At 41.9% G+C, this 20,052-nt stretch overlaps 1 protein-coding gene across 1 annotated transcript in view; it reads left to right on the top strand.

The window, feature by feature from the left end:
- ehmt1b (euchromatic histone-lysine N-methyltransferase 1b) overlaps positions 1-20,052 on the top strand; it is a 41,764-nt gene that overhangs the window by 12,431 nt on the left and 9,281 nt on the right. The window contains exons 2-16 of the mRNA XM_071541242.1: positions 2,729-2,819; positions 2,946-3,466; positions 3,586-3,820; positions 4,021-4,169; positions 4,677-4,841; positions 7,795-7,866; positions 8,271-8,373; positions 9,762-9,893; positions 12,446-12,729; positions 14,810-15,042; positions 15,507-15,722; positions 15,843-15,925; positions 16,091-16,197; positions 16,758-16,880; positions 17,242-17,343. Coding sequence (XP_071397343.1) covers positions 2,729-2,819; positions 2,946-3,466; positions 3,586-3,820; positions 4,021-4,169; positions 4,677-4,841; positions 7,795-7,866; positions 8,271-8,373; positions 9,762-9,893; positions 12,446-12,729; positions 14,810-15,042; positions 15,507-15,722; positions 15,843-15,925; positions 16,091-16,197; positions 16,758-16,880; positions 17,242-17,343 — 2,616 coding nt within the window. The remainder of the gene's footprint in view (positions 1-2,728; positions 2,820-2,945; positions 3,467-3,585; positions 3,821-4,020; positions 4,170-4,676; positions 4,842-7,794; positions 7,867-8,270; positions 8,374-9,761; positions 9,894-12,445; positions 12,730-14,809; positions 15,043-15,506; positions 15,723-15,842; positions 15,926-16,090; positions 16,198-16,757; positions 16,881-17,241; positions 17,344-20,052) is intronic.

Below are 20,052 nucleotides of genomic sequence, written 5' to 3'. Positions count from 1 at the left end.
TGGAAACCTGGAACCTACCCTACTAACAGATTTTCTAAACTCAGGACCATCCTCCTATTTTCATTTTCCTATCCATTTCTCCCTCTTCCTCTCTCTTTATCTGTCCATTCTATACTGCCTCAACATATCCCTCATGAAAAGTAGTAATAAGGTCCCTTGGGACCGGATGGACAACCTACATTATATGATCAGGAATATACTGAAACATAGGAACACAGGACAGGACTACAATAACTGATTATCAATCCTAAACATGCATGTTCGCCTGTGGTGTGACTCCATTTGTACCAGTGCCACATTTGGTTTTTCGAGCAGCTTACTGAGTCAAGGTCAGTCATCTTCTGTCTGAGACCTTGCCTTGATATGTCAGTTTGCACTGTTAGTCATCAGATGAGTTAACAATTGGCCTATTCCTTATAAAGTAATAAGAAGATTAGGAACTTTTTTTCTGTGAGGCTGTGGTGAATGCAGTTGTGTCCTTTTTGCTATTCTTCTCTTTTTGTGTGGGCTTTTGGCACCCTTGAGCTGTCAATCACACAATAACTACTGATTGTGTAATTTGTTTGTGATTGCTTAGGTAGCTTTGATACTGGGATACACTTTTCAGACCTATGCAGTGGTTCTAAAGATAGGTTAAGTCACTACTTACTTACAGGCCTTGCCACATACCATGTAGACACCATGTTGTGGGGTCCTGGATTAATCAGGACAGTGGATCACAAATAGCCTAACTTGGAATGATTTAGTCATTAGATATGCCTATAGCTGTAGGCACACTGACATCAACACCATTAAAATGTGTATTTTCCTTTTCTAATAATTAGTAGCTAATTTGCAGTCTCAAAGCCCAGGTATACTGTATATCTGGAAAACAAAATCTGAAACATGGGGCCTTGTTGTTGTGGTCATTGTTGAAGCTATGGTCTCTTCTGTTAACATCTTGACATTTTTTCATAATGTGTTTTATAGGGTGCTATTTAAGGCTCTTGATCACAACTCATAGGCTTGGATCTACATTGGAGCTCCTTTCAGCAGCCCCCATATCCCCATCCACGAGACGCCTGACCCTACATTCCCCATCTAGTGGAAAACTGCTGCAATGGGCACACTGTGTCAGTAAACAATCTGGTTACGAAATGGCGGAGATCTGCAGACAGCTTTCTTTTTCTCCCCTCCCCCTCCTTTTCTTTCTCCATTGCGTGTGTTCCCCTTTCAGCCACTAGGGGGAGGGCTGAGGGCAGTGTTTCTCACTGGCTTTCCTAAATCCATAAAAGAAAGAACTGAAGGATTCTTCTCTCCACCCTTACATGCGCTGACTAGATTCCGTGAGATCATTCACCGTAGAGCCTTGCTCCCTGCTAGATGTTCTGTATGAGAAACACCTCAGTTATTGTGGTCACAGAAGCTCGTGGTCTGACCTTGTGCATGACAGACATTAGTTTACTGTTGCTGTTTGAGTCTCTGAGCTGAAGACAGGCCCTGCACATTATCCAAGTGTCAGTTTGGTGAATGGTTTGGCTAATTTCTTCTGATTGCTTATGTAGTGGGGTCTCAATTGAAGCCAGCATTCAGGCCATAAGCTCTCTCTGAAGCAGCAGTTAAATTTGACTGACAAAGCCCTTGGTGAGATTTTGTTAACTGTTAACTGGTTGAAACAAGTTGTTAAAATTAAACCTAATGCAAAAGAGTGTCCCTGACTCTGCCAGGTCTTTTGATCAGTGACACAACTTGGGCTAGTTTGGAGAAATACAGTTTCCTCCGCTTCCTTGGCAGAAGACCATGCAATAGTGTTTACTTCAGAGATGTAACCTACCCACTAGATGTGATAGCATAGGAACAAGAACCCCCCGACCTCCCAATACTTTATAATGTTGTCTCTCAGGCAAGTGTGTCTATCTATATTCTGTTTCCTTCAAGGCTCAGGCAAGACTGAGGAGACCATAACCTTTTCTGGCAGGTACTTGCTATGCTGATCTTGAAGGACAAACGGACATAGATCCAATAGGTCCACTCTCCCTTAACTTTTGATCTGGCAAGTTGCCAAGGTGTTATGGGTGTCGAAGGGGGCTCATGTAACATGGCTGAGGGGTGGCTTTGGAGGAAGTGGCAAGGAGTTTAAAGCAAGGCTAAGTTAGTTCTCCCTAGAAAATGAAAGGAAAGCGGGCAAGTGTGACAGTTTTTATTCTGTAAAGTTGCTCACTTGAAAGAGACAAAGAGGTGGGCCTCTTTTGTTTCCTCCTTAGGACCAAACGTTTTTCTCTAGTTTAGAGAAAGGGTTCTGGTGTGACTGCTACTGGGAAAGCATTGCTGCTGGAGTGACAGTATTGGGTGGATGTTAAGAGGGAAGAGACAACGGTGTATTTCCTGGTGTTACCGAGCCATTTCAGCTGCTTCCTCCTCTGAGATGTAAAGACGATCTGTGGGTGGTTGAAATTTCTTTTGAAGCAGCAGCAGACATCTACTGGTTGGCTGTAGCGTAGTGAAAAGAGAAGACAGACAATGCAAGTACATGGGGGTTGCCTGCATTGTCTCAGCCTTCTCTTTGTCTTTGATTCTGAGGAAGGCACGTTACTGAAACACATTGCCACTTTGTAATGTCTTTGTTCCAAATAAAGCTGTTTTAAACATGACCTACATTCATGCTTGGACCTGGATTTTTATACCTTTTTACATATCAAATATAATTTTCCCGTGTATTTTCACTAATATGTGTCCTTTTTCCCATCAGCCCACTGGTCTGGCCAAGGGCAGTGTGTGTAAGGGCGAATCCACAAAGAAAGAGGGAATGGATTCGTCTAGCAATGGAGAGGAGAGAGCAGGTATTAGTCAAAATATTTCTTTATTTTAGTTTGCCCTGATTTTTTTTTTATATGAAAGACTTTAAAGCACATTCTTAATTACAATAATGGCATGTTTACATTTTACTTTTGGTTCTGTTTTTATAGACGGAGACAAAGAGGCAGCTGCCAGACTGGCCCCTTCCCCCGGAGCAGAGGCAATGCTAAACGGCACAGAATTTGATGACACGAGACACAAGAGCCCCGCACACAGCTCTTTGGCAGGCAGCAACACGTTATCGTTGGTCAGTGAGAATGGAATGTCGGAGACGGAACCACCGCATGGTTCTGTCACTGGAAGCAATGGATTCATCCTCAGTAAGCAGCAGCAGGAAGGCGGTTCTGCAACGTCGTCAGGACTGGGAGTTGCCCCACACAGGACTAACTGGTTGCCCTCGGGCTCCATGGCGGTGGGACATGCAGCCAAATCCCTCCCGTCCTCGACATCTGGTCGTGCACAGAGTTTGGGTGCATTAAGGACTGACCCCAGTGCAGGGACCACGTTGGGACAGGGGACATCAGACACTAAAAACGGCACAGCCCCCTCTCCTGCCCCTACTCCACCACCCGTCACAATACACAGAGCACGCAAGACCATGTCCAGACCTGCTGTCAGCCTGGCGCAAAAGGTAACCAATAGCCCATAACAAATAGACTTGGAAGTAAATCTAATCAATGAAGGGAGATTCTAAGGAGCCCAGGTAGTAACATAATGATCATAAAGGCTTTTGGTTCTTGTCATCTACAGCTTCTTAACAGGGAACTAAGAGAAGCAAACAGTGCAAAAATGGAGAGAACGGAGAGCCATGTTGCACCTGAGGCGCAGAAAGCCCCACAGCAGCCTGCTCCGCAGAACCAGCTACCTCAGAGCCCATCGGATATGCCAGCTTCAGCACAAGCAGCTTCAGCAGCTCCATCAGCTTCACCAGCACCTCCAGCTGCAGTTCCAGCCCCAGCCCCAGCCCCAGCCAAGCTCCAGCTAGGTTAGACAGCATTGAATCCAGTGACAAAATATATATGACACAAACTGACCTACAGTAGAAAAGGTCACCTGACAGATGCCCAAGTGAAAGGTGACTTTGTTCTTGGGTTTCAGGGAAATAATCAGTAGATTGGAACAAAACATTTTCTCCGCTCACCGTCTTATTGTAAATTTCTGTGTTGTACCCATCTTGTGCTTTAGCCTCTTACTCAGGAGTGTTGTCGTCCCGTAAAAAGAAGAGGAGGATGGGAATGTACAGCCTGGTTCCCAGGAAGAAAACCAAAGTGCTTAAGCAGCGGACTGTGCTGGAAATGTTTAAGGAACTACAACACTCAGCCAAGAGCCCACAGGTCTTTGCTCCTCTCATTTAAAAAACAAAACAAAAAAAAACATGAGATAATGATTATGCCACTTGGCCAACACCTCATATTGGAACAAGGGACAAATCAAACTCACTTTATTTGCCAAGTACAATACATGTACAGGAATGTCTCTTGGTGGCATTGGTGCAGAGACAATTCAACAACTAACAAAGTAACACAAGTGCATACTGGCACACAAGGTACAGGGACAGTCCAAGACATACTATGGACTTTAGACTATTTGTATCATTCAGTTTATCACCTATCTATATCCAGCATTCAATCACTGTTGTAAATTCTTCAGGCAATATGGCTTATTGTTCATTTGTGAGACTAAATTGCTTTTAATGTTATTGAATATTTAAGCATATTCTACTATTGCACTCATTGTAGGTTGCCTAAATATCCCAAATGGAATTCATAAAGCGGTGTCATGTCATGTACAATATGTTTATGGATTGTTATAATCACCTCCAGTCTTTTCTCATCTCATAGGCTAAACAGGTAGCAAATATAAACGGGGAGAGAGTAGAGAATGCGTCTGAGGAGGACGAATCGGAGGACCTGGAGGAGTCCGAGGAAGAGGAGGGACAGCGGCCTACAGATGAACGTGTTGGTGCTGCCCAGGAAAAAAGTAGAACATCTGAATCCATCTCTCAGGTTGGAACAAAAGACAGTTTCTTTCCATTTTCTCCTGCCAATTATATGTGGTTGGCATCAAAGTCATTGTGATGCTCAACTGTATGGTCAAACATCTCTCAATTGCAGTCTTCTCTCATACACAGTGCACACAAAACAGGATGAGAAGTGTCACCGCATAGGGACAGCAGACTGTGATTATAAATTTCATCCAACAGCTTCACTCTTGAATACCATTTGAAATCAGAAGCTATCACTGCGATGCCATCATAGCAAAAAAAAAAAAAGAGAATGCGAGCGGCCTCTGCCTGCTTGTCATTGGTTACATCCTCCAATTTGATGAATTGCACTCTCTTTCACACTCCCGTCACTAACATAATGGAGTACTTAAGACATTTGAGCTACATTACTAACACCAGTTGTCTCATCAACCTGACAGCAATAGAAAGGCATTGACATCATCCTCTTTATTACATCTAATATCACATCAGTTGCGTTGATCAGGTCATTTTGAATTTTGCTAGACGTGCCAGTGAACACTTTGGATGTTGCAAAAGGGAGCATCTCAGGTCACTGTCATACTAAGACAAAAAGTGAAGCAACTGTATTCCCCCTGTATTACTCTACTCTGTTCTCATTGTGTCCTCTGAATGGACGTTCTTGCCTCCCCACAAACACAACAGAATGAATTTTAGTATTTCCCTATTCCGTCTGACCTCATTGTGTGGTGTGACACTTATTACTCCCTATGCCACTGCTCATTCAACTGGAGGTCACCTCTTGTGTCACCGATAGTTTTCAGGCTCTCTGTAGCTTGCATGTGTCTGGGTGTTTCCAGATATTTGTGAAGTTTGCTGAAACCTGTGCTTGACCAGGGCCTCTTGTCTGGGGGGAAAGCGCAGCCAGTCCAACAATACCATCTTTCACAGTTGCCATCGTTTCAAGACACAAAAGCTAGCCAGCTTCACTGTCTCTTGGTGCAACTTAACTTATTTGCTCACTGTGTATGTGGCAAAGCTAAAGTATTCACAAATGGAAGCAGAGGGAAAACTATCCCACCCAACACATATCAAAATATGGTTGGCTAATCCACCTGCTACATCACAAATATGCCCTCATTCATTTGAAGAAGCTTTGTTTCAGTGACCGAAAGCCCAGCCAGGCAGATATGGACATGAGGAGTCACTGTTAGTGATTGCCATTTTGCCTAGATACCAACCAAAGAAAAATTCTGATTTGACCTGATTGGATTTTCCTCTTCATGGATTTATTTCATAAAAAAAGCAAAGCAAATTATAAAAGATGAGCGCCAGAGTGAAGACATATAAGATCATTGAGGCAATAAGTATAAACATTTAAAAAGCCTTTCAAATTTTTGGGGGGCCTTCATTGAATGCCTAGAAATCCTGGAGAGTCCCTGAAGGGACTTCAGAGCAGAACACATACAACTTATTTCCTAATGCTTATTAAAGGCACTGTTGTGGAGTTATGGCCTACTATTAATTTGTGTCATTTGTTTTGATTGTTTGATGTTGAGTGTTACAAGTGGAATGAGCCTTTCAATGCAGACAAACCAAACTGTGGTTGTCTGGGATGGCCCTTTTTGGCAAAAAAAAGAGAATTCAGTTAATGTTTTCAAACAATACTTCTATAAATAAGTTCTTCAACACTGGCTAATGTTGGTAAGCTGGGATAAATACATTTTACCTACAAGCATTCAGACAAAAGTTGCTGCTTGCCTTCCTACCAGGTTCTGCGGACAAGCTAGTTGCTTAGTTTAGTTTTTTGTCATTTAGCTAAAGGCTTTTCAAAAGCTAGAAGTGGTGATAATGGAGGAGGTAAAGGCTAGGTTTCCATTCAAGTATCTTTTATGTGACTTACAATGGCAGATTTCAATGAGGCATCCTGGTGGCTTCGGTGGCACATACCATATAACCACACATCCTAGGTGTGAATCTAGCCTGGGGCCTTTGTCATGTGTCATCAGCCCTCTCTCCCATCTTTTCTGTCTCTCTCCACTCCACTATGCACCAAAAAGCAGAAATGCCATAAAAATAATCTTTAAAAAAAAGTATATGTGTAATATACACTCACCGAGCACTTCATTAGAAACACCTTACTAATATTGGGTAGGTATCAGCTTTCAGCTCAGTGTCAACCGGCTACCAAAGTGACATCCGCCTCCAGTTTGGACGTGTTGTGCATTCTGAGACGCTTTTCTGCTCACCACAGTTGTAAAGAGGTTATCTGAGTTACTGAAGCCTTTCTGTCAACTCCAACCAGTCTGGCCATTCTCCTCTGACCTCTCTCATCAACAAGGCGTTTCCGTCCACAGAACTGCCGCTCACTGGGTGTTTTTTGTTTTTTGCACCATTCTGTGTAAACTCTAGAGACTGTTGTGCGTGAAAATCCCAGGAGATCAGCAGTTTCAGAAATACTCAAAGCAGCCCGTCTGGCACCAACAACCACGCCACGGTCAAAGTCACTGAGATCAAATTTTTGATGTGAACATTAACTGAAGCTGCTGACCTGTATCTGCATGATCTTATGCATTGCACGGCTGTAACATGATTGGCTGAATGGATAATTGCATGAATATGCAGGTGTACCTAATAAAGTGCTCGGTGAGTGTATATAATATATATATTTTTCAGATGTAGACATGTTCTACATTCAGGAAGCAAATTTATTCTCTTCAGCCCAACTGATGGAAATGCATATTTATTCGCTTCAGCCCAACTGATGGAAATGCATATTATTAACTCCATTTTTATTTAATTTCATTTTCAAAGTTTTGTTCAGATTTGACTTGACATTTGCAGGTAAACATAGCTAACAGGAAATTGTTTTAGAGAGTGATTATGTGTACCTGTTTTTCTATTGTAAGTCACTGGACAGGAGGGGAATGAAGCTGGGCTTGTTTGATGTGTTAAGTGTTGGTGATTTTAAGTTTGTTTGTTGTTCTTTGGTGGAGCTGGGAGATGAGCAGGAGTCCGAAGAGTCGGGTGAAGAAGAGGGGGAAGAGGAGGGCACCGAGTCAGACTTGGTAAGATCCATTCACCCCCTGGCAATCAACAAAAAAGTTTTATATTTTCCGTTCCAAAATGAGGTATCAACCATTTCAAAAGAAAAGTTGAACCTATAATTGCATGATGATTAATACAAAATAACAACATACTCTTTAAATGATTGTGGGTAATATAAGGCCTTGGTTGACTAAATGGTTAACATTTTTACTTATTGGAATTGTGTAATGATGAACTCCAGCCAACCATACAAGCCTAATTACATTAACCTAGCATGTGTTACATCAAAACCCAATCTCACACTGACTTCTCTTGAGTGAAGACTGAACTGAGAGCGCAGTCTCTACCTCCTCCTGTTAACAAATTGGTTGCTGTCCATTATTCAAATCACTTCTGTAATTTAAATGTAATTTTTTTACCTTAGAGCTCAGAATCCAGTGTGAAGAAGAAGTTGAAAAAGAAAACAAAGGGAGACAGTGCCTGGCTCAGGCCGTCCAGGAAACGAAAAAGGAAGATAAAGGCCAAAGGTAATCGTTGCCCTCCCCCCTTCTGCATCACCCCTCAAGAATAATTGTCTTAGATAGTCCCTTTTAGATTTCTGATTTGTGGAACCTAGATGGGGACGTGACTATGATACTGTAATAAGTCTCCTTGGTCTACTGGTGTTCTCATAAATATTCATGACAGGTGAGCAGACCCACAGGTCTTTGTGGGCTGTACTAGTTTTTTCTGTCAAATCAATCTTCATACCCAAAGATGCTGAGCATATGCATTAAGTAGATGTGGAAAGTCATAAATATACATTGTTTTCATATCACGGAGGTAGACATGCAGTCATGTACTAAAGAAAATCTGAAATGTATAATTTGGGATATCACTCTATTGTTTTTGCTCTTTTTGAATTGTTTTTATTTATTTTTTTATTCCCACATTTTTGTAGTTTTTCCATGAAATGGTACATGATAGATACATGCGATTTGGCACAATGATAGATTGTCGGCCAGGTAGTGACACTATAATCCAATAAAAACAGACATTACACAAAGGAGGCCATAAGTCCCACACGTGAGTCCGATTGACACCAAACTTGGTTCACATATGCAGCCCGATGTGTTCTACAACTTTGCTAATTGGACCACCCATGTCCGCGTTGTGGATTTTTTACAATTCTGGCTTTTTTGAAAAACTATTTTTTGACATGTCCTCATTCACCAATGGTCAAGTTGCCACAAAGCTTTGCAGAAATATATTGGCAAAATTCTAGATATTGATGGTGGCTTGTCTCAAGAAATATGACCCTGATTGGCCAGATGGTGGTGCGATAATCAAATCAAACGCCACTCTACATGCAAATAACAACTGAAATTTAGTTGGGCTAGCAGCAGAGCAGGTTTATGATGTTAAGGTAATTCCCCTTTACCCTTTAAAGATAAATGTTTACTGATAAATGTTTACTGACTTATCTAACAGAGTCAGAAACTTAGCAGCTTTTCTACTAGATAAGAAAATCCTTTAATTTACCTGGGGCATAGAAATGGATAGTGATAGAAAGCGATAGTCCCTGACCCACCCATTATAGGAACAAACTGCTCCTCCAGCTGCAGCTCATTTTCCTAAACACCATAGCTATACAGAAGGTCAGAGAGATTATACTCAGTCCTTCTCTCCACTCCAAACGTTCATGACTGTTTTGGTGCATTATTGCATTCTAGTTATGCATCTGTTTACATGTTACAATCTTTATGACAAATAAATATTTCACTTATTCACATGGGCTTGAACCCCAGCATTGTTTCTTGCAGTTATTTTCTGTTTTTCTTCTTCATGCATCTTCCTTGAAATTGGAGGTAAATCAGGAAGCATTTTCTTACCTTTGACCTCTGCTGTGCATTTGTTAACTTTTCCACCTCCTTAGGACCAGAGGCACTGGCTCAGCCCCAGGCTTCAACTCAGGCCCAGGCAGACCATGGTAGGGAGTACACAGAGATTCCCCCCAAGTCTGTCGACCTCAAGCCTCAAGAGCACACGCTTCCCTCAGAGAACAAAGGTGAGTGCTTAGAAGAAAGGAAAAACTCTTAAAGGCTGTTTGTATGCTAGGCATGTCTTGAGACCAAGCGGCCAAAACCAGGGGTGAATTTTGAAGCCAATAAGGAAGTGGCTGAAAGCCGCAGTTCCTTTAATGTCCACTAGGGTTGGCTCTAAAAAGACTCTAAATCCTGCCCCTGCTTCGCTCTGGCTGCTCCGACTGTCAACATGGCGGCGCTCGTAGACCCCAACTTTTGGCTTCAAAACGGCCTTTCAGAAACCTATGGGTGACGTCACACTCACTACGTCCATCTGTTTTTACAGTCTATGGCTAAAAAAAAAAAAAAATCACATATCCGATTTGAGTCAATTTACAATTTAGAATCGATGGAGAGAACTAGGCCCAACTCTTGAGCTCCGCTACCTACCAACGTTGCGTCGTGTTGCCATCAATGTTGCGCCAATCTGATGTTTTCCCTGCTCCACAGGATGCACAACATTGTAAATTGATACACCAGAAAACAACCAATATCAACTTAATTTCTCTTTATTTCAACGAGGGAGAATGCATGCGTTAGCCATCGAGAACTGAACCTCAGCGTTTTTTTTTTTTAGCTTGGACGCAACATGACCGCAAGTGCAACGCGAGCAGTGGAGCATCTTTCAGTGCTTTTAAAAGAATCATTCCTTCGATGGCTGACGGCCAGTGGCTGTAGTGGAGCAGGGCCGTAACATTGTGTTTTTGGTACCACACAAACATTTTTTAATGGACCTCAAGACATAAAATAAAACACTGGAAAGTGTAAAATATGGGGCCTTTAACATGGTCCCTTTAAATAAATAAATTAATAATAAAGAAAATTAAATAAAAAAAAACCCAAGGAGCCTAATTGAGCAAAGCAACCAATGTTAATATTAATATTAACATTATTATACTATGCAAGTCACGCCCCTGGTTCCACTTTGTAGTCATTGTAGTCCTTCCGAGTGACACTGAGCTCTGTGGCGCCATTTTCTCCAATAATCAGTTCCACTTAACACTGATTTTCCTGATTGTGGCTGTGTCAAGGTAAGTGATGGAAAACGTCAATGATAACTACTGCATTTAAGACAATTGTTGAATAGAGACATTACAAATGAAACATCGGTTGGCAAATACCTATTCACAGTGTAAAGGAAGTTTCTGATGGAACTCCTGTGCTTGTAGTCCTTTGTCGTTTTTCAATGTTTCATCAGAGAATTTGAAAACTCTATGCACCACAAGATCTATTTAACTGCGCCATGAAAATACAATGTTGTCACCCTGTGCATTCAAAAGTGTATAGCTTTCGTTGATGAAAAAATTATTGTCTTGCTACGACAAAATGCTAATCGTGGTTCCATTGGGTTCTATTAGCGGAATGCTAAAGAGTGGAACCTGCCCCTCCCCCATCACAGGAAGTTGCGTTTCGTCTGCCACAATGTCCAGTACTAATGCTAGTATCCACTAACATTAGCTAGATTTCAAATCCGATAAGTCATCAAAACATCATGGTTAGCTAACCAGATGTTAGCTAGGTAACAAGCTGACATTATCTGAACACAAAATCGATCAGATCTATCAGTGGCAAAATGGATGGGTTCCCAGTAAGAAACGGCACAGAAATTAACCATGTCTATTCAGTTGTCTTGAGATGACCAATTTGTACATTAAACACAGTCAGCTGTTGTTAGCCGCTGTTTCCCAAGAGCTCACCTCCACTACGGCTTCCAGATGGTGCGTTGTCACTTGAAAGCCCTCTAGACAAACAAATCCAATCTGGTAACTGGTATCAAGGTGCTGTTGTTTTGCGAACGTGTTATTTCTTTGGTAATGTTACATAATGTTCGTCAGTCAGGTACATTATTTTTAAAGTGCACAGTTTCAATTAAAAATACAAATTGAAACTCCATGGCTAGCAGCAGAGCAGGTTTATGATGTTAAACTGCAAGAGTTCGATCAAGCACTCTTGAAGACCTGTACGAATCATGCAGTTGGTAGCTTAAAATTGCTCTTCTCAGGCATGCATGATAGTTCCACAACATTTCCCCCCCGGACATCGTCCCCACATCATGGGCTCAGTGCCACCCATGATGATAGTGATTGGTTGCATGATCATCAAATGACCCCAACAATTTTTTTGCACTATCCAAACTAAAAACAGGTTCTGACAGACCATCCTTCTGCACTGGTACAGCGAAAACGAAGAGTGGAGAATGGCCTGGCTAAACAAGACTAGCGTAGAAATAAACCTGACTTTTTTGGTCTTATGTCTGATTTGGCTTGCCTTTGGTTGCTTCACTTGACTTGAGACTTGACCCTTTTGAATTGGGACTTGTGATTCAAACATGTGTTACTTCATCCCACCACTGTCTGATAGTAATTATGATGCAATATGATATTTTGGATATGTTCAGTATTAACTCCCTTGAATCTGTGCAAGCCCATTTCCGTAGTTCCACCCAACCAATGAATTCCGGGATTGAGTCCACATGCAGATAAACTGAAACTAATTTTGTGGTTGAGTACTAAGACAGAACTTCCCTACTATGCAGGCTTGTTGGGGTCAGCAGTAGAGGAGGACTCTGTGCAGGAGCTTCCACTCTGCAGCTGTCGTATGGAGACACCCAAGAGTCGAGAGATTCTCATCCTGGCCGACAGGAAGTGCATGGCCACGGAGAGCGTTGACGGACAGCTGACCCGCTGCCAGTGCGCTGTACTAAAACATGAGATGATGCGTCCCTCCAACTCAGTTCAGCTGCTGGTCCTGTGTGAGGACCACCGGAATGGCATGGTGAAGCACCAGTGCTGCCCTGGCTGTGGCTTCTTCTGTAGGGCTGTGAGTATACATTTACATGTTCAATTTTGGGCATGTGGTTGACAATCTTGTCCTATTTTCAACCTTAGCCTTACTTTCCTAGTTTTAGCCATCATGACTATTGATTATTGTGTTCAAAATTTCATCACTTATTTCACTGTAGAGCTTTTTGTGGCGCTGAAAGTGCTGCTCTCCAATACACATGCAATCTGTCTCATTTCTGTCTCTGTCTCTCTAATCTCTAACAACTGAACCCAGAAAGCAATTAAAACACACCATTCAACACTAACACTCACACTGCAGTTACACATCTTTAAATAGATGCAATTGGAGAGTTATCACGACATTTCAGTTATAGTAGTCCATTTGGTACTTTTTAGCATGGCTCACACACTTCCTTGTTTATTTTAATAGCTGCTGGTCTTCTACCGCGTTCTCGTCATATCGGAAGAAGCGTAAGAGCAGGAATTTGTTTGAGCTTGAAACTGTTATTTACATGTTTTACTTTTTGGAACGCCCACATCCAAAATGATTTGTGTTTAAGAATTTAAAATCAACCATAAACGAACTACAGTAGATAAACTGCAGATAAGTATGGTTGACTGTATTGCTGTGAATTTAACTGATCATTTTGAGTTTTCATACCTTGGACTGCCGACATCGGTGGATTCTCTGTTTACTGCTTGTGTTGACACACTTGCTGTTTGACTCCTACGGAACTTCAGCAGGGTGGATGCTTGCCGGCATGCTTGGAAGGCAGCCTCCCTACTTACACACTACCCTGCTGCACCAGGGTGCAATGCATTACAATGCACATTTCCACACTCTGCATAATTGTCTTACTCTGGACCGTAAATTTGTAGATCTGTAAACGGCAAGCACCTGCTAACCTGTAAATCTGTCAACAGTTAACATTGCGAGAATTCTTTCACACCAATACGTCTGTATCAGCATGACAAATATACAATTTTTAATCTTCAGTGATGTTCTGTTTGTTCTAACCTATATCGTTTGCTACTGCAATGACCCATGGGATCATAAGTTTAATCTTGTATCATTACATTAAAATACCATGTAATTTTTGTTTACAAGTTTGAAAATGGTGTCTGTTATTTACATTGTGTATTAAATTATTTACAATATATTAACAGTGGACAACATGAAACACATTAACTTGGTCACAACACTGACATATGTATTCAAGTGTATCACAATTATAAACACTTAAATTGCCAAGTGCAATAGTTAAACCTTTCATCCCTCTGTGACATAGGTGCAGAGACATAATGACAACTGACAGCATTTCACAGTACTTACTGACACACATGGCAGTGGCACAAGGACAACAGCATCTCACATGCAGTGCAACATAGTACAGACACTACACTATACATACAGTATCACCCAATAGTGTATTTATGAAATACTGTGGCACTATGCGCATTCATACAGCAGGGTATACAGTGTGATTGCAGCTATAGATATAGAGGTATGGTGAGTGTCAAGCAGTGCGCTAAATCAGTGTACCTGTTATTGGTTGAGATGCATGAATTAAGTTGAGCATTACAGAACATAGACATAATTTGTGGGTTGAAAATTTCCACACTGCAGACTTGGTAAGCGGTGCAGTGTTGTCCAAAAACACTCAGGCAGCTTTTCATGTAATGTAGCTGCAGCTGTAGAGGGAGGTATTGAGTGACCAATGGTGCATCGGTCATTAGGAAGTTACACTAAATAGAATGAGTGAAATAAATTGGGCAATAAATTGACGCAGTGAGTAGGAAGACCATGTCTCAACTAGAGGACCCAATTTCAGTTTCCTCGTAGGCAAGTATGCACCTGCTGCTGGTGTCCTTGAGCAAGACATTTAATCCTACCAGCTCTAGGGCCACTGTTCTGTGGTTGACCCTGACCTCTGACCTCAGAGAATTTCCCTACGAGGATCAAGAAAGTATCATGCATTTAATCATAGGTTCAGAAGGTGCTGTGGCTTCAATAAACCCTCTGATCTTTGCCAAAAAAGTAGAGAGGACCATGATTATTTGGGGTTTTGCTCAACGAGACTTAACTGTTTTTGTGTTGTTTTTTTCCCATGCTGTAGGGAACATTTATGGAGTGCCAACCAGACATCAGTATCTCTCACCGCTTCCATCGTGCTTGTGCCTCAGTGCTCAAAGGCCAGAGCTTCTGTCCCCACTGTGGAGAGGAGGCCAGCAAGGCCAAGGAGGTCACCATAGCCAAGGCTGACACCACCTCCACTGTGCCCCTTACACTCGCACATGGGCCTGCCACGCCTGCGGCCCTCGAAGGCAGGGCAGACACCACCACTGGCAGGTAAGTTGGCAACTCTGCTGTCAGGGTTGGGAAAAACTCTTTATTAAAGTCTCCTTGAAATGAACTCCGATTACTTTTACTTCCTGGAAAACAGAGTATCGTTCACGGTGACCTCATGCTGCACTAGTAAATATAAATTTCTAACCAATAAAACCATCAGGTTTTTGAACAGTCCTGCCTTCCACACCACTCCCATCAAATAAAATTCTCTCTCTCTCTGACTCATATTCCATTGTTTTAGACTTTTGAATGTTCCCTCACTGTCCCGCCCCTTATGTCCCGTAAAGATGCCTTTTCATGGGGTCTTTAACCTTTTGCTGAACATGCATGAGTAAGCTAAAGGCTGCAACTTTTTCTTGTAGTTTCCACTTCAGGGCAAATTGAGACTAGTTGTTTTTTTGAATGAAGCACCATTCACGCACTGCTCAAGTAAAAAGCATTTTCTTGTTTGTTTCACTTTCCAGCTCATCTCGTCTAGCTCTAGGTGCTGAACTTAGTGGCAGGGCAGACAGCTCACTGTCCATTCGCTCTGGACATGGGCTAGAAATCCCTGCTATTCCTGGGGGGTCCAGGTCTGGAGCACCGTTGGCTGGGATGGGAATAGTGTTGACACCCACACTCCCTCCAGGACCACCTAAAGACACTCTAGAGAGCATTCTCTTAGCTCTCGACACAGAGAAGTAAGGTGTACCACTGGAGTGTCATATTGATTTCCCTCAAGCGATATGCAGCCTAGACCTTTGAGATTTACTTAAACCTTAAAAGCACTTAATTTTTTTCCCATGCTTGCTTTTTACTAGGCCCAAGAAGCTGCGTTTTCACCCCAAGCAACTTTACATCTCAGCCAAACAGGGAGAACTCAAGAAGGTCTTGCTCATGCTGGGTGTGTTAATCCCACCTTTGGTTTTCATAACAGTCTTACTGATACTTTCTTCAAAAAACATCCTGTACTTCTGTATTCATCATGTAGTTTTTTATCTGCATCTCACTTAATTTTTGATGTTGATTATTTGTGATAAAGCTGCTTCTCTCCCCGTTTATCTCCCAGTGGATGGTATAGACCCTAACTTTAAGATGGAAACTCAGAATAAGCGCACCCCACTCCATGCTGCAGCTGAGACAGGCCACCAAGAGATCTGCCACATGCTTGTACAAGTGAGGCTTATTTACTGATGTTATTTTCCAGTTTTTGCCTTTAAGTATTTATTCTTGTGTCCACAAACATGGTGTCTAGAGAACCTTAAAAGAATGTCTTAAAATGAAATGTTTAAATTAAAGGCTTTAAAAAGTCTTAGATATAGTTTAGCCATCAAGTCTTAGGTTTTAGAAGTTTTAAAGATGCTGTGCCAAACAATTAACATGAACTACATAGTTAATTTTAGTCTTTGTTTTTTTTGTTTTTTGGTAGTTTTTTTATCCAGTCTTTTTATGTCCCACAACCATGATACATGGGATGTCGTCATGGTGACGTGTGTGTGTGTGTGTGTGTGTGTATCTGAGTGTTGACACATTCTTGTGAACACAAGAACTCAAGAACAATACATGATTGAAACGTCATACTTGCACCACAAGTTCCCCTTGTGGATTTGATTTGATTTATCCAGCACCTTGCTGGATAAATTAACATACTTAATGTGGAAAAACATGTTGGCATGCATGCTATGCTCTGTTCTCTACATACATGTCCTAACATGTTCTGGTCTGGCCCCCTTTAGGCCGGTGCAAACCTGAATATGTGTGATGAAGATCAGCGCACGCCACTGATGGAGGCCTGTGAGAACAACCACATGGAGACGGTCAGCTACCTACTGAGAGCAGGAGCCAGTGTCACACACAAGGTAACGCTGCGTGACTTCTGACCAGGGCATGAAACTTTTTCGTCAGCCAGTTAGTCATGACAGGATTCAGAATTGAATTTGCCAGTTTAATGTCTTGGCCTCCAACGTAGCTCATAGAATTCAATTCAACAGTGAGACATTCATGTCTTAAGAACTTGTATCCTGTTTCTCCAAATAAAAAGAAAATTGAAGATTGATTCAAGAAGAAGATTGATTCAAGGCAAGCTGGCTACCTGCCAAAGTGACTTTTAGAATTGACAGATCATTTCATCACATGCACCTCCATTAAAATTTTTTGGAAGATGCTTATCTAGAGACTTTAGAGATGTTTAATAATTTTGATTCATTCTCTCTTCCTCAGGATGTAGAAGGGTTCACATGTCTCCACCTAGCGGCAAAGTCTGGGCATTACAAGATTGTTGAACACCTTCTCTGCACAGGATTGATAGACATAAACTGTCAGGTTGGTACCTTTTCCCCTCCATCTCTCATTAAAAGAACATATGGGCTGGGGGGAGAGATGGACACAGCTGACTGGCACAGGGGTCACTGATGGTGTTAAACAGTCCAATGGCCGCAGGCACAAAGGAACGCCTGAGGCGCTCCGTCCTGCAGTGTGGGAGGAGGAGCCTGTGGCTGAAGCTGCTCCTCATCAGTCTCAGCTCATAGAGAGGGTGACAGGGGTTCTCCAGGATGGTGCTGATCTTTCCGCTCATCCTCCTCTCTGCCACTGCCTCCATACTGTCCAGCTTGAGTCCCACCACAGAGCTAGCCTTCCTCACCAGCTTATTCAGTTTGTGGGCTTCCCCTGCCTTGATGCCGCCTCCCCAGTACACCACTGCATAGAAGAATGCACTTGCTACTACAGACTGGTGGAACATGGATGCTAAACTAAAAGAAAACCAAAGTATTATTTGATAGAAATCTGTCACCTTACGCATTTTCAGTGCCATGTATGTAATCAGGTATTGTGTGAAACATTGAATGAATAGATGAGAGCTTAAGAGTTTCATTTAAAACTTAAACACCTTTTTTGTCTTGACTTTCATTTTTATTTTTGTTTTGATGGCCTCATACTTTTGTGTCATCACATGGAAATCACAATAAGTTTCAACTAATGTTGGGCTACTTAACCGTCCAGGAATCAGAGGTGGAAACAGGAGGAAAAGTTTACTGAAGTTTAGATGTTATCACTTTGTGTAGAGCCAGTACCAGGCAGCCAATCAACAGCCTTTCTGGTACAGCGCCTTTGATTTGCTCATGGTCAGAGTATACAGTGGTCAGCAGGGTCAAAGCTTGAGAACAGGCAAAGATCAAATAGTATATAACCAAGGCATTCAAATGTTATAGTCTCAAAAGTTAGTAGCCAGTGTGGTGGGTGACCCTTATTGATTTATCCACAAAAGACAAATTTTACTGGCATTGGTGAGTGGTAAATGGGATCCTGTCAAGGTCAGTATGGTTAACATGACATGATAACATACCAAATACCTAGAATCTGGTTCATTAGTGATCTGAGAGTATGTGGTTTAGATGGAAATCGATAAGCGGGGGATAAGTGTTTACCTCAAATGAATGTCCTGTTGTTTTCCACTGAGCCTGTATCTCTATAATGACCAGCTCTAAACTAGAATGTAGAGTTTTGATCCATTTGCCCAATGCAGTGTTGTATTGAAGTCTATTTGGGTACATTTACTATTTTTCTAGTCCACTCCAGTATAAAGGGAAAATCCCAGTGTTTGCTCATTTCTTAAATTTCAGCTCTGTGTTGTATGTTCAATATGCCATTCATTTAAATTTGGAAGTGGAAGTAGAAGAAATGTTTTGACAGGTTTTATTGGAGATAATATAGATATGGTTTGGTTATTTTGATGACAAACGGATGCATTCGTTCATGCATTAATAGTTAATGTAGCTAGGCCCAATATTGGTTTTAGGATAGCAGACAGTGTGTCACAGTTGTCACACACTTGTCTGCTCACATGCAGTGAGTTTGCTAGCTAGCAGAAAGCCTATTGTTTTTTTTTTTCAATATAACAAAAGCTCACCTATTTGGCAGCTACAGCTTTTTGGCAAAGATGTCACTCTTGGCCAACTCTTTTTGCTGCAGAAATATTCCCTAACTTTGATTTATTATAAAAAAGAAGGCTCTTGGGCAGGACCCTAGGTGTCTACCAGTGGTGGTAATACGCAATAAGTGACTTTATTTGGTAATTTTGTATGTGATTTTATGGATCTTCTAGTTTTCAATGGTGCAACCTATTTTCTGTGGACAAATTCTGTGATCAGAACCCTGGGGAGTTTCTGTATCCCCCATAACCTCTTGGGAGAATTTAGTGGGACCCCTATCTAGGGGACAAGAAGATGGTCTCATATGTGGCACAGTATCGAAGGTCCTGCAGTGAATTGACAAAAAATGGCTTAACAAGTCCAGACTGGGGTATTTTGGCAGAAGAAACTGGAGGAGTGATCTTCTTAGGTCTGTTACCATCAATCTCCTCAACAAAACAGGGTAAAAACTTATCAAAGGCAGCAGTAGGAAAAGCAAAATCATCAGCAGGAGCAGGTTCACAATGCCCTGCATTGGTGTTGAATGCAAATACTTGGCTCTTGCGTCTTCAATTTACTACCAGTTATCAAAACCTGCCTGACAAGAACAAGAAGGCTCTTTCCCTGTAGAAAGTGAGCAGTATTAAATTCCCAATGATTGATCATGGCTTCATTTTCTTTAGAATGTACGTATGTTACTGGGTTATTTGATTGAGTTGCAAATTGATACCATCCTATAGGTGGCAGTAATAGTAGTACAACCTTGAGTTACATATGTAGCCTAATGACACACTACGCTTCGAGCAAAGATCTTGGGTTCGTCAGAAGTTGTAAAGAAATGGAGATGACTGAAGTGTGGGTATTTCTGCAGTTCGTACAGATGTCTCAAGGTTGCATAGCACCCTACCTTGCATATTCGGTGTGAAACATTGTATATCATTTGTGTGCTTCCATCAAAGGCTGTGTGATGCCAGTAGACCCTCTGATATATGTGTGTGCCTGTGGGAGTGTGCAGAGCTTAGAATAAGAGTGCACCATCTGATGTGTCTTTGTTTGAAATGTTTGACCTTGCTGCAGGTAGGTAGCCATTAAGGTGGCTGTGACGTAATGCCTCAGTTCGTCC

Source organism: Centroberyx affinis, unplaced genomic scaffold, assembly GCF_046629955.1.
Source record: "Centroberyx affinis isolate AG114_WGS23_722 - 3 ecotype Tasmania unplaced genomic scaffold, CSIRO-AGI_Caff_v1 ptg003840l_1, whole genome shotgun sequence".
In the NCBI taxonomy this organism is placed as follows: Eukaryota; Metazoa; Chordata; class Actinopteri; order Beryciformes; family Berycidae; genus Centroberyx; species Centroberyx affinis.
Note: the sequence above shows the minus strand (reverse complement) of the source record. Positions and strands in the feature narration are given on the sequence as shown.